Here is a 25627-nt window from a genome sequence, read left to right as displayed (position 1 = left end):
TATACATGAATACTTTTAGTATTTGATCAGCCGCGTGAACATTTTCCTCTATAAAATAACGTCAGTTAGGATTTGCCGTGCCCTATGGAGACGAGTCAGTGGGACGCCGCGGACGTTGAGACGTCACCTTGGGCAGGAACACCCGTGACCCAAGACTGCGGCTCCTGCCTCGGCATCCAAATGAGGAACTGACCCCAAGTTATGTCGACAGTTATGTCAGCGGATCTCAGCCCTGTGATGCCAGGACGCTGCCAGGACGCTTGGGTGTGGAGAAGGGCCGCGCGTTCTCCACTCCGCGACGTTTGACAGTCGGCGCCTCCCGAGTTCCACAGGTGGCGTCTCCCGCTTGCCTCCCGTGTGCGCTTGCCCGGTGTCGCGGCGACGCGTTGCGAAACCAACGCACAACACGCCGGGGCGGGAGACCCGGAAGTAGTCCCCGACTCTCCGATTGGCCGATGCCCCGGGGGGGGCGTGACGCTCCGCCCCCCCCCCACCTCCCGGCCCCCGCCGCCGCGCACTTGCCGTAGGCCCGCTCTTCTGCCGCCGCTGCCCTTCACCGCGCGTCGGGGCCCTCGATCTCCACAGCTCTGCGCTCCGATCCGGGATTAGCTACAGCCATGTCCGAGGAGGTCGAAGGCACACGGAACCCTGACGAGCAGCAGGTAAGCAAACGGCGGGCGCGGGTGGCCGAGGAAGCGCGAGTCGGCCGTGCTAGCCGAGCTAGCCGCGTTTGTAGCGTGGAGCGAGTTGAATGGAGCGAATGCTTCGCAGGCGGGTTAGCTGGCCGCTCCTGCCGTTACGGAAACTCCGCCTTTAGTCGGTTACATATGGGAAAATACATCATGGTACAAGTACAATCTGGTGAAAACAATTTGATGGTTTCAAATTTTAAATTATAATTTGGTTTGTAGGTTGCATTTGTTAGAGCGGCAGCTAACCAGGGATGTTAGCACAGCAGCAGGAGGATCCATCATGGCGCCGCCTGTCTATTTAACATTTAGTATGTATGTGTTTGTTTGTTTGTGTGTGTGTGTGTGTGTGTGTGTGTGTGTGTATATATATATATATATATATATATATATATATATATATCGCCTTGGATCAGGAGGCTGGGTTACTGTTTTCCTGTCTGAGTCCTGGAGTCCTGGAGAGTCCATTTGCAATACAATTTCCTGCATGAAACGAATCCTTAATCTGCTTGTCAGTTTGGTTTCATGCGTTACAGCTTTTTAACCAGATATGGGAGAGCTTTGCAGTCCCTCTGATCCCTCTTCCCTCCACCAGGAGATGGAGGATGCTGTGACCAGTCCTGAGAAGGCAGAGGAGGCCAAGCTGAAGGCCAGGTATCCCAACTTGGGGGCCAAGCCGGGCGGGTCAGACCTGCTCAGGAAAAGGCTTCAGAAGGGGGTGCGTGACGAATGCTTAAACACCCCCGGCTTAATTTTCCATCAGTTTAACTCTCGGAATAGCCTCACATCCTGTTTTTGTTTTGTTTTGCAGCAAAAGTATTTTGATTCCGGGGACTACAACATGGCCAAGGCAAAGATGAAGAACAAGCAGTTGCCTATGGCCCCGACAGAGAAAACGGAGATCACGGGAGATCACATCCCAACGCCTCAGGACTTGCCTCAGAGAAAGCCTTCGATTGTTGCCAGCAAACTGGCTGGTTGATTTATTGAGCATTTTTACGTGTTATGACCCCATTCCAACCTGCCTTGCATAGCAACCTGCCAGTTCCCCTTTTCATTATTGTCCACCATCTCATTATTGTCCACTATTTCAATGACTTGAAAATGTCCATTGAACATAATGCTCAAAATATTAGCAATTAGCAGATGTTGGTCACCTGTAATTTACATTCAGCAAGTCTATAGTTGGAAAAAACACATCTTGAAATCTTAAAAAAAAAAAAAAAAAAGAAAGAAAATTAACCTTATAGCTGTACATTACAATACACCTGGGGAGTACATGAAACTTGTGATATCTTGCGTTATTAGAACATTCTCCCATTTTAGCACGGCCCTTCCATTTTGAAAATACATTAACGGAATGCATTTATCATCAGCTGGATTTATTAAAAAGCTGTGACATGTCAATTTTTAATTATCCAGCCAATCAAACATATACCATAATTAAATTGACTGTAATTAATCAAGGCTTTGGGGGGGAAAAAAAGAAAATGTGAGATTTATTGAGTTCCAGTCTGATCTTTAATCCCTCTCCATAGATCCCTCAGACCTTATGCATTTTACCTTCTGGAACACGGATCAGGCAAACGTTGCTAGCTGGTTGACTTTTATTCTGTTTTAGTGACAAAGACTGCTGTTGATATTCATCTCATTCTGACCTCGAAAAGGCCTTACAAGTAATGAACCGCTGTTGCTCGTGAGCAATATTTGCTCAGTAAGGAACTTAGTTGTGAATCTAGCCTGAAATGTCTTGTCACTGTTTGGACTAGAATCATTAAGGCTTTTAATGGCAAACAGCTATATTAATGTCTGGAGTGTGCATGTACATTTGTAGTGCAATCACACTGTGCCATGTGTTTTTGTAAATAAAATAGTTTTGAATAATATCTATGTTAATTTATTGGGTTTTTTTTGTCTTTTTTAAATACTTGTGCATACGGACTCAGTGGATTAGGTTGACTATTATTGCAAATAAATAAATGCATGTTCTAGTATTGGTACCTTCTTCAGTCCTTCTCCAACAGGCTAATTGAAAAACACATTTCAATTGCCCTCCTAGCCTTTTTATCATTACACGTTTGCCTTCAGTATTTGACTAAAAGAAAAATATTGCAACAAAAACTATATATATAGATAAGACTATATGTATAGATAAGACATAATTCATCTCCAGAGGGAAATTGCCTCATTACAGCAGCTTGTGTGGAAACAATAGGAAATAATAACAAAGTAATTATAAATAGAACAAATTGGCCAGGTACCATGATGACAAACAGGTCAATATACAGTAAACCTAAGAAATAAAAGAAAATAAAGCTCTACCTCATCAACGATTAACATTCTGGTGAAAGTAGGGAATTGCAAGTATGTATTTATAGGTCATATACTGTGTGTAACATGGTTGAAAATGGTTGTTATAACAATATAATATGTTGGTGGTACTGTACTGTACCATTTAGCATCAGTTGAGTATATGTATATAAAGTGCAAATAATGTATTTAAATCATATCATGTTTGTACAGATTGATTTTACAAAATATATTCAGATTCATAGACTGTATATATACAGTGTGGCAAAAAAGTATTTGGTCAGCCACCAATTGTGCAAGTTCTCCCACTTAAAAAGATGAGAGAGGCCTGTAATTTTCATCATAGCTACACTTCGACTATGAGAGACATATTGGGGGGAAAGAATCCAGGAAATCACATTGTAGGATTTTTAATGAATTAATTGGTCAATTCCTCGGTAAAATAAGTATTTGGTCACCAACAAACAAGCAAGATTTCTGGCTTTCACAGACCTGTAACTTTTTCTTTAAGAGGCTCCTCTGTCCTCCACTCCTTACCTGTATTAATGGCACCTGTTTGAACTCGTTATCAGTATAAAAGACACCTGTCCACAACCTCAAACAGTCACACTCCAAACTTCACTATGGCCAAGACCAAAGAGCTGTCAAAGGACACCAGAAACAAAATTATAGACCTGCACCAGGCTGGGAAGACTGAATCTGCAATAGGTAAGCAGCTTGTTGTGAAGAAATCAACTGTGGGAGCAATTATTAGAAAATGGAAGACATACAAGACCACTGATAATCTCCCTCGATCTGGGGCTCCACGCAAGATCTCACCCCGTGGGGTCAAAATGATCACAAGAACGGTGAGCAAACATCCCAGAACCACACGAGGGGACCTAGTGAATGACCTGCAGAGAGCTGGGACCAAAGTAACAAAGGCTACCATCAGTAACACACTACGCCGCCAGGGACTCAAATCCTGCAGTGCCAGACGTGTCCCCCTGCTTAAGCCAGTACATGTCCAGGCCCGTCTGAAGTTTGCTAGAGAGCATTTGGATGATCCAGAAGAGGATTGGGAGACTGTCATATGGTCAGATGAAACCAGAAATAGAACTTTTTGGTAAAGGAGGAGAAAGAAAGCTGAGTTGCATCCAAAGAACACCATACCTACTGTGAAGCATGGGGGTGGAAACATCATGCTTTGGGGCTGTTTTTCTACAACAGGACCAGGACGACTGATCCGTGTAAAGGAAAGAATGGATGGAGCCATGTATCGTGAGATTTTGAGTGAAAACCTCCTTCCATCAGCAAGGGCATTGAAGATGAAACGTGGCTGGGTCTTTCAGCATGACAATGATCCCGAAAACACGGCCCGGGCAACGAAGGAGTGGCTTCGTAAGAAGCATTTCAAGGTCCTGGAGTGGCTTAGCCAGTCTCCAGATCTCAACCCCATAGAAAATACTTGGGCGTTGAAAGTCTGTGTTGCCCAGCGACAGCCCCAAAACATCACTGCTCTAGAGGAGATCTGCATGGAGGAATGGGTCAAAATACCAGCAACAGTGTGTGAAGACTTACAGAAAACGTTTGACCTCTGTCATTGCAAACAAAGGGTATATAACAAAGTATTGAGATGAAGTTGTTATTGACCAAATACTTATTCTCCACCATAATTTGCAAATAAATTCTTTAAAAAAATCAGACAGTGATTTTCTGTTTTTTATTTTCTCATTTTGTCTCTCATAGTTGAGGTGTACCTATGATGAAAATAACAGGCCTCTCATCTTTTTAAGTGGGAGAACTTGCACAATTGGTGGCTGACTAAATACTTTCTTTGCCCCACTGTATGTTTTTATATAATTTTCCATGGGACCCACTGCAATTCCCTCGAGCACCGTCAGGGGCGACGAGCTGGGGGCGCGCGTTCGGGTGTAATTTTTTTTTTTTTTTTTCTCCGCACGGGGGCGCGACCGACCGGTTTCAGACGGGACCGAACGACCCGAGGTGAGGGGGAGAGTCCCGCTGGAGGGGGAGAGTCCCGCTGGAAGTCACCGCGATGCGGCGCCCAGAGCAGGGCGTTTACCCGCCGGACGCTGTGTTGTCCCGGCCTCAGTGACAAGAGGAGCAGCATGGAAGCCCCGGAACTCTACTCCCAGGTAGGCGAACGGCGCAGCGGGTGTCCAGGTTGCTCGTCTGCCGTGTTTTCCCCAAAGCGCTTTCAGTCATAAGGTTGGCGCTGCAATCACTTTTGGCAAGTGCAAAACTGCTTTTTATGAGTCTTATTGTCCCTTTAAATGTATTTCAACTGGTGAAAATGACTGGGTGGGCGATCGTCTTTAAAATAAAACCCTCACGAATGAAACGACGTAATTTCGAGGCATAAAGAACAACAACTTTCAGTGTCAAGGTACGTGCTGCATTCACTTTTTGGCCGATGATCACATTTTTGCCCCGACACCTGCTCTCTGTCCCGCAGCATGCCCGCGTGTGGCTCCCGGACGCGGTGGAGGTGTGGAGGTCGGCGGAGCTCCGCCGGGGCTTCAGTCCGGGGGACCGGGCCCTGGCCCTGCGGCTGGAGGACGGCACGGTGAGAGGACGGAACCACAACCCCCACCCAGACAGAATAGAAGTTCAGCCAAGAGACGAGTGCTGCAAGTCAGAATTCCATGTTTGGCCAGTTCTTAATTAGAAATCAGACTCAGAGGCAAATGCACTGGGGAAAAAAAAAAGTCTTTGGATCAGCTAAAAAATGCTTTAATCTGTGAAAACAAAACGAAACGAAGTATTAAGTACTCAAAGGTGCCTTGGCACGACTTCAATATTATAGCAGACATTTTAAACAATGTGCTTACAGAAGTTAATACTTACACACATATATATATATATATATATATCTTTTTTTTTTTTTTTTTTTTTTAACAAATCCAACCCTTTTTTGTAAGATGATCCAATGACTCCAAGCCAATGACATTTTCCTGTGTGCGTGTCTGAACATAGTATTTATCCTTTGACCCTCCTTCCTAATCCTAATCCCAGATCCCTAATATTATTCGGGAAGAACATGGCAATTTATCTGCACAGTGGTGGATATTCAAACACAAATGTATTAACCAAATTCGCTTCCGAGGGAGCTGTTGCCGAAGTCCACGTCAAGTTCCAACACGCACCTCAGGTATGGAAATCGGGCCAAGAGGATAGTATCAGCCTCCAACACCAACCCTGGAGCTCGATCCAGCAGCGCCTTCTCTCTGCAGGCCTCCTATTGCAGACCGTGGTTTTACCTTCTCTCGTTGCACATATTGCTGCACGTTTTGTTTTGTTTTCTTTTAGGAGGTGGAACACACGGTGGATCTGCAGACCGGCGGCTTGCCTCCGCTCCGAAACCCCGACCTGCTGGTGGGGGAGAACGACTTGACCACGCTCAGCTTCCTCCACGAGCCCGCCGTCCTGCACAACCTCAGAGTGCGCTTCATTGACTCCAAGTTAATTTACACGTACTGCGGTAAAAGAGCCCTACGTCCCTTTAACTCGCTATCATTGTCAACGTAGACTTTGGATTCCTGTTCACTTCTCAACCCGCCGTGACTCAACCGTAACACTGATTATTGAGATATAAACTGCTCTTAAGGGAATAAACTGTTGATATATTAGTAAGACTGTAACACACAACACTGCCTTTCAATTGTACATTTATTAATGGGAGTTATACAGCATAAGATAAATATTCTTGTTTTTGGCTTAAGTTTTAGAATATATTTGATCATAACTTCAGCTGACTCATTTTACATGAATAACTCCACTTAGATCGTGTGTGTATGTGTGTGTGTATGTGTGTGTATGTGTGTGTATGTGTGTGTGTACGTGTGTGTGTGTGTACGTGTGTGTGTACGTGTGTGTGTACGCACTCCAAATAAAAGATTTGGAAAGAAAATGGTTCCGTATTCAGATCCCCTCATAAAACCTTGCATGAAATCCTGCAGACACTCACACACTGCCTAGGGAAAATAAAAGAGAGCCATTTGAATTGAAGGGCAAACTGTGGAAGCCAGTGGGTTGTTGGCAAGAGGATATGCACCGTTTTTCAGAGGTGCCTTGGCACGACTTCAATATTATAGCAGACATTTTAAACAATGTGCTTACAGAAGTTTTGGGAATGTGTGAGTCGTGTACGTTGGCAAAAGTTAAAATCGCAAGGCAACTCTCCTTGACTTTTTGTCAGTCAAAGTGCCTTATTATTTCTTGCAGTGGGTGCATTGCCATTACAAGCATTATCTTAGTTGGACTATGTAACACTGTAGGAAATGAGGTTGTTGAATAGGAGGAACAGCTTACAAACAGCCTTTTAAACACTTCATTGTGTTAAACAATCAAGTGTGTTGCTGCAAAACGTGCTGAACTCACTCGCGCCTCTGAATATGGGTTTTCCTCAGGCATCGTTCTGGTCGCCATCAACCCCTACGACAGCCTCGCCATCTACGACACCGACATCATCGGCGCCTACAGCGGACAGAACATGGGCGACATGGACCCTCACATATTTGCAGTGGCCGAGGAGGCCTTCAAACACATGGCCAGGTTGAACTACCTCGATAAACGGTTCAGTTTAGTGTTTCAAAGCAAATGTTAGCTTTCTATCTCAGGGATCAATCCAGACAGCGGGGGTTGGGTTTGCACTTGTCCCCTCAGGTGTGAGAGGAACCAGTCCATCATAGTGAGCGGGGAGTCGGGTGCCGGAAAAACCGTCTCCGCCAAGTACGTCATGCGCTACTTCGCCGCCGTCAGCCGCTCCTCCGCCGAGGCCAACGTGGAGGAGAAGGTTCTGGCCTCCAACCCCATCATGGAGGTAGGGACAGTGTGCCCCAGCGACATTAGAAAGGGGCAAAAAAAACCCCACCAAAAAAAAAGGTCACCCGGATGCTTCTCTGTCCTCCCCTGCCCCCGAAGGCCATCGGTAATGCAAAGACAACACGGAATGACAACAGCAGCCGATTTGGGAAATACATCGAGATCGGGTTCAACAAGAAGAACTGTATGATCGGGGCCAAGATGAAAACCTACCTCCTGGAGAAATCTAGAGTGGTGTTTCAAGTCAGTTCCCCAGAGTGAATTCTTTTTTTTTTTTTTTTAATTCTGAATTCGATTCTAGTAATTGATCCATTACATCCTGCACCTCCGAACATTCTGACGTTTTTTTTTCTTATATGTGAACTTCTTTCAGGCCCAGGGAGAAAGGAACTATCACATCTTCTACCAGTTGTGTGCCTCCTCACATTTACCAGAGTTCCAAGCCTTGAAGTTAGGTATGTGTCCCTTATTAATGCCAGTTATACCTTTCACCTTGGAAGTATGCATGAAACTAGTTTGCGTCAATACATTCAGTCGGTTTCGACCCTACTATTTGGGGAAACTTCCTGTCTTTATCTTAACACCATGAACGCAAATTGAAAAATCATAATGGAATGACAAAGTTGTCCTTTCAGCCCATTCAGCGAAATCTCGCAGGAAGGCAGATTGTCGTCTGTTCTAAATGTGTTTTTGAAGCTGTTGTTAGCGGCAGGTGGTCGTAAAGTATTTCATTGGGTTCGTGCCTGAAGGTTGCGCTGACGACTTCCACTGCGCCAACCAAGGGCAGAGCCCGGAGATCGACGGAGTGGACGACGCCAGAGACATGTCTGTGACAAGGAGGGCTTTATCACTGTTAGGTGCGTGATATGTGACCATCCTAAACTGCCTGTGGTTGTTTAAAAGTATATATTTAGTGCATAGTTAGAGTTATATACGTTTCACAGCGAAATGTTCCATTCATCAATCATTGTGAATAACTTTATTGATAAATTTGACAAGGATCATCAACATTTGCCATAACTAATCACTAGTGTATTAAATATCCCTATATACAGTATATGAATATTATCGGTCTTATCCGAACATTATTCCTGTAATGTTTTGGTCTTGAGTGGCTGCAACTTGAAGCTGTATTTACTTATTTTATTTTGATTTTCCAGGATTCAGTAACAGTGATCAAAGTGCACTTTTCCAAATCCTCGCTGGCATTCTTCACCTGAGCAATGTGGAGGTTAATGGTCAGACTGCAGACAGCTGCCGCATTGTGGTACGTGAACTGTCTGGTGTCCATGTTTAAAACTAAGTCACAGCTTTCAGGACCCCAGGGGTCCGGAACGACCGGCCTGAGGAAATAAGAGTCGCTTTAAATCACTCTTTGATCAGAAAGAATATCCTGATTTAAAGTGAGTTGTCATTTACCATCTAACTTTTAATTATGTTTAATTTTCTGAGTTATTATTATTAGGGGTACAGCCCGCAGGGCTGGATCCACTAGTGTTATTGTGCCAATTTTTATTATACTCGTAATTGTTTTTGGGCTATAACTGTCTGCAACAGAACAACTGCAGAAGCTATGGACATGGTTGAGGTGTCGTTAGAACCGGGACTTTGCAAACATCTCACGGTTCAATTTTTATCCAAGTTTCAATTTGCTATAAATGTGCAGGTTGTGGTTCTGAATGTTCATTCACGTCTTGTGCGTTGCATAGTGCATAGAAAACACAAGTGTATTTTCGAGAGAGAGCTATATAGAACAAGCCTCGGAGCAAATGGACAGCATGTCATGACAAGGGCTCCTCGCGTGCGTGCGTGCGTGCGTGCGTGCGTGCGTACCACATACCACCGACCGAGGCCAGGGAGAATCCCTGGTCGAAGCCTACCACCCCCATTACCACCGAGCAGAGGCAAAAAAAAAAAGTGCCTTGACTCTGAAACAGGGTTTCCATACCTCAAAATAGAGACTCTGAAACAGGATTTCCATCCCTAAAAATAGAGACTCTTCCACAGGGTTCCTATACCTTAAATAAATAAACACTGGCTTTTGAAACAGGTTTCCAATACTTCAAACCAATCAAGAAGTCCAAGGGACCTGGTTCCCCCAAACAACATGGTCCACCGGTGACCCTCCCCCAGGGCGATAATGCAGGCCCCTCTTCCCTTCCGGAGCGTGGAGCCTCGGGCTGCTGTGCTGGCTGGTGGAGGTGTAGCCGGGCTTGGCTGTTGCGGGGGCTGCTTGAAGGGGTGACCTGGCTGCTGGGCTGCTGGATGGTCTGAGTGATGGTTGCAATCGGAGCAGCTAGCTGCAAGCGGGTACCTGTAGTGGTTGTTGGGGTTGCTTCTCCCCCAGTCTTCCACCAGACACCTGGTTCTGCTGCTGCAGTCGGGAGCCTTCTGTTGACCTGCTGGTGCTTCCAGGGCGTCTTCAGACGGCCCTTCTGTGTCCCTTCGCCATGCTGGCGAGTCCCTGTTCAGGCGCCATTGTGGCAGTTTCGCCTACCACACGCCACCCGAGTGCCATTTTCAGGGCCCTCCGGTACAGAGACACAGACAAAGGGGTAGAAAACGCAAGTGTGTCGTGGTGGGTCGGTTAGATAGAAGAAGCCCCGGAGCAGATGGACAGCATGTCATGACATGGGCTCCTCTCCTGAGTGTGTGTTCCCTAAGCACCGCGTTTCGCCATCTTTGTTTTTGTGCAGAACTGCTTACACCCATATATTACGCTAATTTTTAGGATAAAGTCATAACACGCAACAAGTGTATCGACTTGTCGTAGTAATTCTGCACTGTCACCACGAATCATCCATGAACGATCTCAATGATTAAAACACTGTTCTTAAGGGATATTTAAACTGAACGCCAGACATGCAGTGAGGTAAGGGCACATTGACTGGTCCAGACCTAAGTCCACGGTGTTTAACTTTTGTAACTTGTGCTGCATATCACAGAACCCGGAAAACTGTAATACATACCTAAAACGACTAAACTGGACCCCGTGTAGTGCTGCTTGCAGATAAATGTATTATTATTATTATTATTATTACCCCATTGTTTTGTATAGCATATTGTCCTGAGTGAGGTGTATCCAGTGTCAGATCAGTGTTTGGTGCTGTGTTCCAGCCAGACCAGGAGCCCCTGGTGCTGTTCTCTGGGCTGATGGGCGTCCCCCACACCGACATGGCCCACTGGCTGTGTCACAGAAAGCTTAAGACGACTGCAGAGACCTACGTGAAGACTCTGTCCAGGGAAAACGCCGTCAACGGACGAGACGCCCTGGCCAAGCACATCTATGCCAGGATCTTTAACTGGATTGTGGATCACATCAACAGAACCCTGACGTTTGTTGCTGCCCAGCGCTCCTTCATCGGCGTGCTCGACATCTATGGGTGCGCCACCCCCGATCGTTCTACTTATCTGGCGTTTCTTAAGTTTTGGCCGCTATTTTTACTCTCCGTTTGTATTTCTCTCAGGTTTGAAACGTTTGACATCAACAGCTTTGAGCAGTTCTGCATCAATTATGCCAATGAGAAGCTCCAGCAGCAGTTCAACCTGGTGAGTGGGTTTCCACGCGGTCCACATCGACTCAGCTCAAGCCGCCGTTAAGTTAAAAGATGTTGTCAATAATCCCTCTCTTTAGCACGTTTTCAAACTGGAGCAAGAGGAGTACATGAAGGAGCAGATTCCCTGGTCGCTGATCGATTTCTACGACAACGAGCCCTACATCAAGCTGATCGAGGCCAAGATGGGCGTCCTGGACCTTCTGGATGAGGAATGCAAAGTAACACAGTTTACTCGGTTCATTTCAGCGTGGTGTGTTAAACTGCTCTTGTATGAGACATCTGAGGAATATCACATGAAGAATACTGTATTTCAGCATGGCTGCAATTCGATCATAGTCATGAGGCTGCAGGCTGCATGCCAAAGATAATCACTGCAGAGCAGATTTGCACCATAACAGCAAGACCTCCAGTGGGACATTGTTCTATAAACAAAGTTATTGAACACATTATGATTTTTGTCGTTGTTCTTCAATGGAGTTGACTGCTTGGAAGACATTTCTGGAGGCTTGAGGTTTCCTAGTTTGTGCAATGAATGAGTTTGAAGCCGTATTGAACGCAGCATAGAAATCGCTTTTGTATGTTCAGGATATGAGTCAGGCCTTGCCATGTAAAATATGACTAATCCATCCGCTAACCTTTTTCCCTCCTCCTCAGATGCCAAAGGCCTCTGATGACACATGGGCCCAGAAACTGTACAGCAGCCTCTTAAAGCAAAACGTCCACTTTGATAAACCCAGATTGTCCAACAGAGCTTTCATCATCCACCACTTTGCAGACAAGGTATTCACTGCACACATGCGGATTGTAAATGACAGTTCAAATACTACATGAGAGGATTATGTCTTCTGATAAGTCACAAAGCAAAAAATCGCAAACAAGTTGTCGCACGAGTTGGAGCCACATTTATTATTTCATTTATTCATCTCAGAATTCTGGATGTTGCTTTTTTTTGTTTGTTTGTTTTTTTATCAGTTATGGAAGATCAACTTTATTTTCAGGTGGAGTACCAATGCGACGGCTTCTTGGAAAAGAACAAAGACACCGTCAACGAAGACCAGATAAATGTGCTGAAAACGAGCAAGGTGTGCTAGTTTGTTTTGTATTTCTGTGCTTATCCCTACTCTCTTGATCCAATCGTTATTATATTCCTTTCTAATTTAAATTTAATTCTCAGTGTTTGAGAAATGGGCATCGAAAAAGGTGTGTTGAGAGACCGTACCCCTTCAGCCGTAAGCAGAAAACAAGACATTCTGTTCTGTGGTTTAAAAAAAAAAAAAAAAAAAAAAAAAAAAAACCCCTGTGAGCACACGCCCTGGAATTGTGGAAACACAGCCATCATTAGGAAATATGCCTCTAAATTTAGCTCAGACCCGGGAACGCTGCCACCTGCTGGTCAGGGTTACATCACTACCTGCCTGTCTGCTTCAGTTTGATTTAGTGTTGAAGCTGCTGCAAGAGGATGAGGCGACCACAGGCTCCAAAGGATGTTCCTCCAAGAGGGAGCGGCCCGGGAAGGTTCTCAGAGACCACAAGAAGACGGTCGGGCTGCAGGTGAGGAAACGGGACGCCTGCTGCTGTTCTGTTCACCGGGTTATCACACTGTTTGGAAACTGGGGGAAAAAAAAAAACCACACACACACAGTTGGACAGTTGTTTGACAACATTAGTGGAAGTATAGAACCCCCCACTACCACCACCACAAAGAGTTTAGTAGTTATTACAGTGCATACAATGCTGCTGCTTTTAAATGGTGTAATAAAACAAAATACTACATTGACCTTGTTACAGCCAGCCACACATGTGGCTTGGCAAAAGAGAAATATCTATCAAATATTCAGCCAAACAAATGTCGGATTCAAACACAGAATCTTGAAAAAAAAGTCATAATAATAAAATTGAAATTCCAAAACTCCCGAAACATTGTGCGTCTCTCTACTCACTGTGTCATTCCTTCTTCCCAGTTTCGTCAGTCGCTTCACTCGCTGATGGAGACCCTGAACGCCACGACTCCTCACTATGTGCGCTGCATCAAGCCCAACGACCAGAAGGCTCCGTTCACGTGAGCAGGACGGTTCTGATGTGATTAGATGTGACACACACACACACACACACACACACAGAAAATGTGACCCGCTGCGGCGCATTAAACCTGTTTGTGTCTCCTAAAATGAGAGATCGCTTTGATAATGGGCAGTTTTGTTGTATTTTCCACGCAAGCCTTGACCCCGTGAGGACAGTGCAGCAGCTGCGGTCCTGTGGCATCCTGGAAACCATCCGCATCTCGGCCGCAGGCTTCCCTTCTAGGTACCGCTTCCCCGACGCCCCGGCACCCTTCGGGGCCCCCCGGGTCTGCTCTCTGCAGTTTGACAAACATTACGCGACTTGAAGGGCTTCTGTGAAGAATATGGTTGTTTCCATATGATTGTTGTAGATGGACCTATCAGGAGTTTTTCAGTCGTTACCGGGTCCTAATGAAGCGAAAGGAGGTGCTGCCAGATTATAAACAGAGCTGTAAAATTGCCTTGGAAAAGTTGGTTAAGGTATGGCTGGATTTAACATTTATAACATCAAAAGTATACATTGTTGGGCTCACAGAAGCACACTTATATTATGTAACCTACCGCATATTGTGTTTTGTTTTAAAGGACAGGGATCAGTATCAGTTTGGCAAAAACAAGATATTCTTCAGAGCCGGCCAGGTGGCGTTTCTGGAAAACCTGCGCTCTGAAAAACTGCGCTCAGCTTGTGTCTGCATCCAGAAGACCATGCGCTGCTGGCTGGCCCGGAAGAAATACCTCAGGATGAGGGAGTCTGCCGTCACCATCCAGAAGCATGTCCGAGCCCACCAGGCGCGCTGGTGAGTGGACGTGCTACGGTTAATATTCAAAATATCAACAAAATAGGGCACGCCATTCGTTGACCACACATTTCTCTCTCCTCAGTTATGTGAAGTTTGTGAGGTGGACCAAGGCCGCTGTGATCATCCAACAGTATTTCCGTATGTGGGCGGCCAGGAGATCCTACCGAAGACAACAGTTTGCAGCTGTCACCATTCAGAGCTGCTTCAGGGCCTACAAGGCCAAGCAGAACTATTATAAGGTATATTAATGTGTGTGTGTGTGTGTGTGTGTGTGTGTGTGTGTGTGTGTGTGTGTGTGTGTGTGTGTGTGTGTGTGTGTGTGTGCGTGTGCGCGCGCGCGAACTGTATATAAAGTTATGCTTAGCTACACCCTTCAGAAGAGTGAAGAGGTTTGAATGCACTAAGGTGCATGTTACTCAATATGCAGCTTGTGGATAAGATAACACATCACTTCCTGAGGAGAAAGTTCAGGATGTACACGATGTGGACTCCAGGTGTTCCTGGAGTGTGTATGAGGTGACGAGGTGGTCCCTTATCTTGCTTCACGGTCCCCTGGGTCCGTCGGGTACCAGTTGCTCTCACACATACATTTGGGAGTCTGGTAAATTGTTGTATTGTGCATTAGTTACCAGCTGTTAAATAGAAAAATAACATTCATACAGTTCCTTACATCAGTCTGATGCAGCTCCGCTAACTACCTGAAGCATCTTGTTGTATTTATCTTCTGGCTTTCAGCAGATCTTGTAGCTTTTCTCTGATGCTATGACGACAGAACTTAATAGTAATTCTCTTCCTGATATTTGTTATACATGAACCATATCACTTCATGGGCGCCAGTATTATCTGTTATATGCCAAAGGCCTAGTAAACCTATATCTAGGTTTACTCTCTAGTGCAAAATACGCTGTACGTTCACACACCAATCTAAAGGGTCTCACCGTCTGAGGGTATGGTGATGGTGTTTAGTTTTGACATGCCAATTCTGATACTACTAAAAGCGAAAAAGACTTTACCACCGAGATAGTCGTCATCAAGACGATCCGTCGCTTTTATGAAAAAGAACGTCCTGTCCCGCTTCTGCTCCCAGCTGGTGTTTGAACAGAAGACTGTGGTGATCCAGAAGTGGGTCAGAGGCTGGCTGGCCAGGCGGCACTTCGGACGCGTCCTGGCCGCCGTGGTCCTGCTGCAGAGCTGCGTCCGCCGCCGGAGGGCCAGGGAGGCGCTGAGGCAGCTGAAGGTGGAGGCTCGCTCGGTGGAGCACTTCAAGAAGCTCAACGTCGGAATGGAGAACAAGATCATGCAGCTCCAGCGCAAGAATGACGAGCAGGTGAGGACCAATGAAAAAGCAGCGCTGAGATATGACGCTGACTCCGGAGAGCTGTTTACTGTATTCTGCATTTTACACCCATGGTAGAAAAAAAAAAAAAAGCCAGTTGTTTATTATTTGAAGGCCATTAGATGCTGTCAGATCACATGGCTGACATGTGCGTGTGTGTGCCTCCCCCCGCAGCATCAGGCGAACAGAGAGCTCAGTGTGAAGCTGAGAGCCGTGGAGAAGACCCAGGCTGCGGAGAGGGAGAAGCTGCTCAGAGCGGAGCAGCAATCCTCGGCCAAGGCGGAGAGGGTCTCAGGGCTGCTGGAGCAGCTGTCCTTCCTCCACCGGGAGCTGGAGACCAACCGCAGGGAGAAGGAGGAGCGGGACAGGGCCCACCAGGAGCACACGGAGAAGGTAGGCTGTGATCACACTGGAAACGGAGCCAACAGCCTCCGGCGTTTTCAACTCTCACGTCTCAGTTTTTTTTTTTATTGATTGGCTTGGCTTGATTGGTTGTTTTCCTCCGTTTAACCACCAGATGGAAGCAGAGCTGAACGCAAGGAACAGCCTGCTGATCACCGAGAAGGAAGATCTGAGCAGGAGGATCCAGGAGCAGGCCAAACAGATAACAGGTAGAACACAATGCAACTGAAATCAATCACCCTGTGTCCGGAGTGGCGTACACAGTAAGTGTTCGTACTGGCGTCCAGGGCACTTTAGCACGTGAGTAAAAAGATGTTGAGCAAAACTTTTACCGGCGTTTTGCCCTCACAGTATGCTGTGGGATATGCTTACGATATGATATTTAACTTGTAGTAGGTAGATTCAAGATTCAAGAGGTTTATTCGTCACATACATATACATACTTTCATACATATACAGTATGCAGTGAAATGTCAATGCAACGCACCCGGTGATTACACACTATGTCCTAGACTGAACACAGTAGCTACCTAAGAATTTCTACCTGACCAACTAACTGATTCCTAAAATGTAATGCAGTAAGTCGAATACAATAGAATAAAATCAAAATATATAAAATAAAATACGGGATAGACGTATGTATATGTGATAGGCTAATTATGTATATACAGATATGTGCATTAAAGTGGCATGTGAATTAAGTGAGGTAGTGTTTGTGAGATGTACAGCACAGTATACAGCAGTACGGCGCAGCAATACGGTAACACCGAACAACCCACAGCAGTGACACAGTATGCGGTACAGTATGCCACATACAGTACAGTAAGGTAATGGAGCCTATGTGTGTGGCTCAGTGAGGGCCCCTGGTGAGGTCAGCATTGACGGTTCTTATGGCTTTGCGGAAAAAACTTCGTCAGTCTCTCTGTTCTCGCTGTGTGACTGCGGAGGCGCTTGCCTGACCGCAGCAGCTGGAGAAGTCTGTTGTTGGGGTGGTGAGGATCCTTCATGATCCTGCGGGCTCTGCTACTACACCTCCTGGTGTATAAGTCCTGCAGGGAGGGGAGTGTTGTTCCAGTGGTACGTTCAACTGAACGCACCACCCTCTGCAGGGCCCGCCTGTCCTGAGCAGTACAGTTCCCAAACCAGGCAGTGATGTTGCCTGTCAGGATGCTCGCCACAGTAGAAGGACTTGAGGATCCTCACCGAGACCCGGAATTTCCTCAGATGCCTGTGGTGGTCAAGACGCTGCCTTGTCTTTCTCACCAGAGTGCCTGTTTGTAGTATGTAGTATGTCATACTGGTACTTTTCGCATCCTATTTGACGGCACTATGGTTTCAAGCACACTAAACACATTCACATACACATTATTCTTACTAAATACTATGCTAGAGTCCCATTATGCATGGTATTTTAATCAACGATGGATCAATCGCTATGAAGGTTTGAGGAGCACTGAATTAATTGGAATGTGAGTGAGTTATATGATGTAAGTGAGCAATTTTTTTCTTTCAATACAGACACCAAAGTCATTTTAGAGAACACTAAACAGGTGGAAAAGGACTTGACTGAGGAACGCTCCCGCTACCAGAGTCTGCTGAGCGAGTACCTGCAGCTGGAGCAGCGCCATGCGGAGCTGAAGGAGAAAATGAACCAATACAAGGTGAGAGACGCCGACCTGTGCTCCACACAGCACACAGCACAGAGGAGCCGACAAATCCCTTAATTTGACCAGACCGCAGGGCGGCCAGACAGTTATGTAATTCAATATGGTCAACTGGCTCCACAACATGATCACGACTTGATATTATACCCGAAAATACTTGCACGCATCAGAGTTGAGCTTATTGTTAAAGGCTGTGGGCACAATCGCTTTCTGTTCTCTAATTTCCCCAGCCCATAACAGTTTTTGATGTTGCCTATCTCCATTTTTTTTAATGCCCTCAATTTCCATGCCCGAGCAGAGGGAGGACAAAGCGGGTCACAAGAAAACAGAATTAACTGTCGTCAGAATGCGCCGCACGTCCGTCCAGAGCTCGGACGAGCAGGAGAGCCCCGCAAAAAGAGAGGTAACGCACCGGGCCGCAATGTGGGGATGGTAGTGAAGCCTTTTAAGAGACGTTCCTCCTGACGCTGCGCTGTGCCGGTGTGAAGGACGTGAAGCAGCCCGCCGTGGACATGCCCATTCTGCTGAAGCTGCAGAGGAGACTGAAGGAGCTGGAGACGGTGAATCGCTCCTTGCAGCGGCAGCTCGAGAGGAGAACAGAGGTCCAGCAAGAGAAGGCCAAGGTGCCGTCTCAAACGCTGTGTGTGTGTGTGTGTGTGTGTGTGTGTGTGTGTGTGTGTGTGTGTGTGTGTGTGTGTGTGTGTGTGTGTGTGTGTGTGTGTGTGTGTGTGTGTGTGTGTGTGTGTGTGTGTGTGTGTGTGTGTGTGTGTGTGTGTGTGTGTCCTTTTTTAAATTGTATTTATTTTGTTATTTATTTATTCATTCATTTATTTATCTATTTATTTATTTAAGGTGATTGAGGAGCAGAAAAGTCTTAATAGAGCTGAACTGGACCTGGAAGCGCTTAAGGTACGAATCAGTGAAAAGGAAAAGTTTGTCAACCTTCATCAACGAGTCGGGAAGGAAGTGACTAAATCAGACACTTAATCAAAAACCTTGAATATGAACCTCAACAAAAGTCTGCGCTCTTATTTTTTTTTTTTTTTATAGAATTTCTGTCATGGAAGAAAAGTCATGCACATTATTGTTTATTTCAGGCGGCTTTTCAAGAAATATGTACAATATCTCAAATGGGGATTTATATGTGTTTGTGAAATATTTGTATTTTAAATTTGTTTGTTTAAATTTGTTTGTTTCCGTTATTTGTTTGTTTTGTTTACCAACGTTCAGACTCCTGTCTCAGTCGGAGATGTGTTGCTTCATCCGTGTTTCTGCTTCTCTGCAGCGTCAGGAACTGGAGTCCGAGAACAAGAGGCTGAAGCTGGACCTGAACATGCTGCGGAAGTCTCTGTCGGGCGAGAACCGCGCCCTGGCGCCGCCCAAGCCGGACTCCTTGTCCTACAGCGTGCTGCTGGAGCAGCTGGACTCCAGCAATGAGGAGCTGGAGATGCGCAAAGAGGAGGTGATGCTGCTCCGATCGCATATGGTCCGCCAAGAAGCCCTGAAACACAAGGTGAGCCATTCAAGGCAAACTCCATTTTTTTTTTTTTCCATGGTTGAGCATCGAGTCAATGTTTTTCTGTGACATTTCTCGCTGCAGTATATCAATTCTTCAGTTACTGTCGGACATTCATAATACATTTAGCACCAATTCAAAATGTCGAACTCTTGGTAAAATGGTAAAAAATTCTGCATCAGCTGGTCTCGGCTCAGGATCCACATTTGCAGATCCAAACATAATTGATATCTGGTCATGACCGCATGCCGCAGAAACTTTGTTTCAAAATAAAAGTACAGTATTGGCAATAGTTTACCTAAAAAACATATATGTACATTTACATTTACACTAGAAATGGACCCGCGACCCAGTTTTGGATCGAGACCCACCAACTGAGAACCAATGTTCTAGAGGAATGTAAATGTCACTCAGAATAAAAATCTAAGTTCATAATATAAAAATCTTTATTGTTTTCTTGTTGGAACAAGACAAAAACTTGACACAGTTGCCTTAATTTATGAAAGTAGATTAAGCAGATAATCTTTTCAGTGTAAATAAATGATCTGTCCTACGAGAAGTTTTAATTCATCCACTGTTGAATTCACATCTCCAGGACTCGCTGACCGAGGGGCTGAAATTAAACCTTAGTGAAATGTCACTGCTTCAAGACATTGAAAGGTAAGCAGCAGATACCAGCAGATGCTTTACATGCTTGTTTTCATCAGAGGCGGAAATTTCCGGTTGTGGAAATGAAAATTCTCCCTACAATTTTTGAGTCAGTCATCTGGATTTACTAATCGGCACTGTCCAGGCTTCAGCTAATGAGTGAAATCAGAGAACTCTGAGATGTCTGTTTTTTTTATACTTAATGTGGCTTTATGTCTGTATTTCTCAGATCCACTGATCTTCATACGCTGAACGAGGACGGGGAACTGTGGCTGGCATATGAAGGACTGAAAGAGACCAATAGGTGGCGCTATAATCACAAGGCTTGGCAGCCATTGTCTTGGTCTCTGTGAATAGTTGGATATTAACTCATCGCCCCCGCCCCCCCCACCCAGGCTCCTGGAGGGCCAGCTGCAGGAGCAGGGCCAGCAGCACCGCGAGGAGTGTGAGGAGCTGCAGAAGGAGCTGCAGAAGGTGAAGGAGCAGAACCTGCAGCAGCAGCAGCTCCTGACGAAGAGTCTCCAGCTGCCGCAGGACGCCCAGATCGAAGCCCGGCTGCAGCACGAGATCACGCGGCTTGCCAACGAGAACCTGGTGGGGAAACCTCCCGATATCTGTTAACTTTGTCAATCCCGAAGCAATAAAGATCACTATGGAAAAGGGAATTCGCATTCATATAATGTTAATATAAGGATTATTTCTATTCACAAAATCTCCCGCCAAAAACTGTGTCGCTATGATGTAAAGTCATTTTATATTATTATTGTGTTGAGAAATTTCGAGGCGTTCGCAATTGCATGTCTGTGCGGTATGTGAGAGTTGTGTTTTTCCCCTCATCAATTTGATGTGTTGATGCGTTATTTTAGGACCACATGGAGCGGCAGGAGAGTCAGGACAAAACAATTAACAACTTGAAAAAACAGCTTAAAACCTACGCCAAAAGGCTGGAAGAATTTGAAGGTAGGGTTCCAGTGATAGATATTCATGTGGCGTTTGGTATGTGCGATCATTTAAGAGTTTTTAATCTCCTGGCTTTGTCCGCCTTTAGCTGGTGCCCGCAAACAGAGCACAGTTTCCCAGATCGGCATTCCAGTGAGTATCACGCGAAAGGAGAAGGAGTTTCAAGGGATGCTGGAATACAAGCAGGGCGACGAGAGCCTCCTGCTAAAGAACCTGGTCGTCGGTGGGTTATGACGTCACTGACACAAATGTTTTTGTCTCTGGTGGAGCAACTTGAAATTTGAGCCCCTGCTGTAATCCCTCCAGACCTGAAGCCCCGTGGCGTTGCGGTCAGCTTCATCCCTGGACTCCCCGCCTACATCATCTTCATGTGCATACGCTACGCCGACTACATCGACGACGAGGACAGAGTCAGCACTTTGCTCAATTCCACCATCATCAGCATCAAGGGAGTCATCAAGGTGCGGGATTCAAACTCCACTCGGGGGGAAGGTTTGGGGTATTTGGCGGTTAAATGAACATTCTTCCAACTGCTCCCACAGAGGAGAGGAGCTGACTTTGAAACGGTGTCCTTCTGGCTGGCCAACACCTGTCGCTTCCTGCACTGCCTGAAGCAGTACAGCGGAGACGAGGTGAGCCCATGCTCGTGCGGCTCTTACTGTCTTGCGCCCCCCCCCCCCCCCTCTCTGCTAACCGGGGCGTCTGCTTCGCCTCCGAACAGGACTTCACGAAGCACAACACCCCTCGGCAGAACGAGCACTGCCTCGCCAACTTTGAGCTGTCGGGCTACCAGCAGGTCTTCGGCGACCTCGCCATCCAGATCTACCAGCAGCTCATCAAGTGCACGGAGGAGCTTCTGCAGCCGCTGATCGGTGAGCGGTGACATGACGGAGATATCTCATAATTAATATCAAGGTGTCTCGGTGTGCGCGTTCCCCAGCACGGAGCTCCTCGGAGGTCATTTGATTAAAGAAGCCGAGACAAGTCCCTGAAATCAGAAGTGCGACGAAAGACTGCAGAAGAACAAATTATGGGGGATAAATGTATAAATATCTATCTATACACTTTATAAGCTAAATTTGAATAAGTAAATATAGGATTCATAAGCACATCCCATTTAATTCAACTCAATATACTTTCCATACAAAAATAATAATCAATTTCATGGCATTTTTACGTTATTACTGTATAAGTAACTTTGGACAAGTGTCTTCTAAATGATATTATAATGTAACATGTTTTTTGTAATTTAATGTTTTTTAAATGTAATTATAATTTGAAACACACATGCGTTTACCCGTGTATATTTAAGTTCAAAACGAATAATAATAATTAAACGCACACTTCTAGATAACTGTTACATGTTTACTCTGTGCAGTGGCCGCCATGCTGGAGCACGAGACCGTTCAGGGCGTTCTGGGATCCAGGCCGACCGGCCTGAGGAAGAGGAGCGCCAGCCTCCAGGACGAAGGGGGCGTCACCGTGGAAACGCTCCTCCAGCAGCTGAACGTCTTCCACAGCGCCATGATCCAGCACGGCATGGACCCGGAGCTCGTCAAGCAGGTGGTCAAACAGGTGTTCCACATCATCTGCGGCATGACCCTCAACAACCTGGTACTGCGGAAGGACATGTGCTCCTGGGGAAAAGGCCTGCAGATCAGGTACTGTGGGGAAGGGGACAACCAAAAGTAACGCAATACAGGAACCAGGCTCAGATCACTTTCTTTTTTTGTTTAGGAGGTGAGACAAATTTACAACCAAGAAGCTTGCATACAGTTGAAAAAAAAAAAATTGTTGTGCAATGTTTCCGAAGATATAATGCTGCTATAAAGGGCTATAAAATGCTTATGGCTTACTGTGATTGTCCGTAACGAGAAAAGTAAAATTAACAATCAAGAGATAATAAAATAAAAAAATAAATAAAAATCCGAAATAAGTAGTAAACAATACACCATTATAATTAAGTTGTAAATAGTTTTTTTTCGGCAGGGTACTTAACAGCCTGGGTTATTTTGCGAATTATGACCAGCTGGCTGCACATAAATCCTGCTGATTACACAGCAACTTACCAAATAAATAAATACTTTACCCAGAATATTAATTTAAAATAATATTTTTTTTTTTAATGATTGAATTTCTGCTAAGAAAAATATTCCGTGGAAAAAACGCTTACACTGTAATAATTTAACAAACTACTCACTCTTCAAAAAAAACTTTGCCCTAAATATGACTAATCTATTTACTATGATTAATGTTGAATTGGACATTTCAGGACACTACTTTCTGTGTCGTGTTGACAGTCGTTATAAAGAGATTAGCCGCCGTTAACCAGAAATAACAAACTGCTGCTTGCAGCCATTGATCAATCAGAATTGAGTATTCCACAGACCTGTGGAATGAAAGGTTCAAAATAAAGCACCAGTCAGAAGGTTGTGTCTTATCTTGCTGATATGCAATGTTTATATTGGTCAACTGAAGGTTTTGATGACACTACAGTACAACACCAACACTACAGTTATATGTAGTATTACATTAGGGTACTGTTATGTACTTGGCCTTTCCGAGGGGAAGTGGACTTCAGGAGTGTCCTGTGTATACGCTGCGGCTGCAGGTACAAGGTGTGGCAGCTGGAGGAGTGGCTCTCCGAGAAGGAGCTGGCAGACTGCGGGGCCAGGGACACTCTGGAGCCCCTAATCCAGGCGGCTCAGCTGCTGCAGATCAAGAAGAAGACTGAGGCCGACGCCCAGGCCATCTGCACCATGTGCAGCGCCCTCACCGCCGCCCAGGTCGCTCGGCAGCATCAGCTTCATTTCACTGTTTGAGCCGCGGTGGCGCCGTAAAGCTGTTGGTTTCTGACGGTTGTTGTTGTTGTTCCTGCTCATCAGATCGTCAAAGTGCTGAACCTCTACACCCCGGTGATCGAGTTCGAGGAGCGCGTGTCAAACACGTTCATCGCCATCATTGAAGTGAGTGTTTTGTTCCACTCACCTGCAGGTTTCCCACGCTCGTAAGGAATGTGAACCACTATCCATTTGAATTATGGGTCAAATTTGTGTGAGTGAAATTGAATGTTTTGATTAGTGTCTGTATAAACCTATTTGTATGTGCCTTTTTTTTTATTGGCGTTTTTCCAAGATTCAATTTCCAATCAAAATAATAGTTTGAAATGTGGTGTCATATGCATGTACTGCACAAGCCACAATTTCAAATTTGACTCTTAAAGCGTTTAGTTTGAGGGAAAGCAGCCTATCGTAGCTATTCAATAGATTTCAGTCTTATCATCATGCTTCTTGTTCCTGGAATTGTTTTTAGATAGGCTAAAATGGGGACTTTTATATTGCAACTCAATTTTGAAAAACCTGAATTTCAACGAAGCGGATACAGTAAGTAAATGATAATAATAATAAAAAATTACAATTATTTTTAAATACAAATCAAAACATTTGATTATACTTATTCACTTACAATCTAATTTTAGTATTCACTGTGTGTATTTCTTTATTATCTGTGTTCAATTTATCCACAGGAGCTTTTGAAAGACAGGCGCGAGTCGCCGGCGTTGATGATGGATGTGAAGACGCTCTTCCCCGTCTCCTTACCCTTCAGCCCCTCCCTGGTGACCCTAGACTCCATCCAGATCCCCATCAGCCTCAACCTCAGCTTCCTCACCCGGGTCTAGGCCCGACACGCTTTGACCATTGCATTCTTTAGACGCTTTATCGACACTAGAGAATGACTTTGATGCCTTAAACCAAAGTTGGAAGGGGTTTCTCATGTACTTTACTCAATCGACGCTGTAACAACTTCAAGGGGACCTATTGTGGAAAAACTCACTTTTTTCGGTGCTTGTTCACATACATTTGGGTCTCTGATGGGCCTACTAACATACAAACCGGGAAAAAGGACAACCCGGTCAGTTTTTTTGTGAGCTGTCTATTTCAGAAAACATGTCATGCCGTTCGCATTTGAAGCCCTTTTGTAGGTCATTTAGGGCCTCGGTAGAATCAGAAACCCCATCCATTTGAGTAACTCCACCCACGACTGGAGAAATGACAAGCGCCGCCAGCGGACCCCCTGAGCATGGGAACTGCTCTGTTGGCGTCATAGACCAGCACAAATCTTTTAAAAGAAAGAGGAATTAATACCAACTGTCCTTGAAGAAACTGCAGATTAGAGAAATGTAAGTATTGGAAAAAATGATTCTGCTGTTTGTTTCTTTCTAAAAGAAATTAAAATAAAAGGGCATGCGGTAGATGTCCAAAACAAGCTTGAAAGCGCAGCCAACGAAAGTCGGAACAACCTTTTAAATGGGGCCTTGTAGATTGATAATGAGTGAAGATTCAGCAACTGGACTGATTATGCCTCGCCTCAAAATTATTTTCAATTTTCTTGGACTGATAAGTTCAAATAAATGAAGTATACGTACTTCATACAATGCAACCACAGAACTGGAGCAAACACTTGCAGAGTGGCCGTGATGAGCCGCAGCTCATTTTCATTCAAAGCGACACTGAAACAGCGTCCTGGAACAGGACGGTTTAGAGGCATGTGAGAATGGCTAGAATGCAATACCTGAGGGGTATTTTCGGCAAAAAACTTCAAAGACGTGTTTTTGGGACCTGATAAGCCCATATAAATTTGTTGAAAAGGAGTATAATAGGTCCCCTTTTAATAATGAGAAGCGATGTTGTTAGGGTTTCGGTTATTTTCTTGAATGCACTTTTTTTTATGGTTATGGCCATAATGCTTGAATAAATATCATCTTAATATTGTGCGTTTATTTATCTCACTATACTGTTTGGTCTTTGTACCTTTCTATTGTTTTCTTCCACTACAGCAACTTAAGATGAATTTCTTT

General features: G+C 45.2%; 2 protein-coding genes across 2 annotated transcripts; both read left to right on the top strand.

Moving 5' to 3' along the window:
* Positions 1-467: 467 nt before the first annotated feature.
* Positions 468-2575, top strand: arpp19b (cAMP-regulated phosphoprotein 19b). Its single transcript, XM_080001878.1, has 3 exons — positions 468-662; positions 1285-1407; positions 1501-2575. The coding sequence occupies exons 1-3, from the start codon at positions 618-620 to the stop codon at positions 1669-1671; spliced, it is 339 nt and encodes a 112-aa protein (XP_079858004.1). The 5' UTR covers positions 468-617; the 3' UTR covers positions 1672-2575.
* A 2428-nt stretch (positions 2576-5003) lies between these two features.
* Positions 5004-25536, top strand: LOC307231367 (unconventional myosin-Va-like). The gene is made up of 40 exons (XM_080002033.1): positions 5004-5137; positions 5458-5568; positions 6312-6483; positions 7412-7556; positions 7668-7824; positions 7926-8069; positions 8200-8281; positions 8576-8683; positions 8987-9093; positions 10944-11209; positions 11294-11375; positions 11461-11601; positions 12038-12163; positions 12382-12465; positions 12812-12934; positions 13345-13442; positions 13601-13687; positions 13815-13923; positions 14029-14240; positions 14326-14482; positions 15331-15570; positions 15754-15972; positions 16097-16190; positions 17500-17642; positions 17944-18048; positions 18134-18268; positions 18498-18554; positions 18931-19158; positions 19757-19821; positions 20039-20113; positions 20205-20403; positions 20676-20769; positions 20858-20992; positions 21076-21230; positions 21312-21401; positions 21491-21641; positions 22148-22430; positions 23381-23555; positions 23655-23735; positions 24296-25536. Exons 1-40 carry the CDS (start codon positions 5111-5113, stop codon positions 24446-24448), a joined length of 5415 nt encoding a protein of 1804 aa, XP_079858159.1. The 5' UTR covers positions 5004-5110; the 3' UTR covers positions 24449-25536.
* The last annotated feature ends 91 nt before the right edge of the window (positions 25537-25627 follow it).

The sequence above is a fragment of the Zeus faber genome (genome assembly GCF_960531495.2).
Source record: "Zeus faber genome assembly, chromosome: 6".
NCBI lineage: Eukaryota > Metazoa > Chordata > Actinopteri > Zeiformes > Zeidae > Zeus > Zeus faber.
Note: the sequence above shows the minus strand (reverse complement) of the source record. Positions and strands in the feature narration are given on the sequence as shown.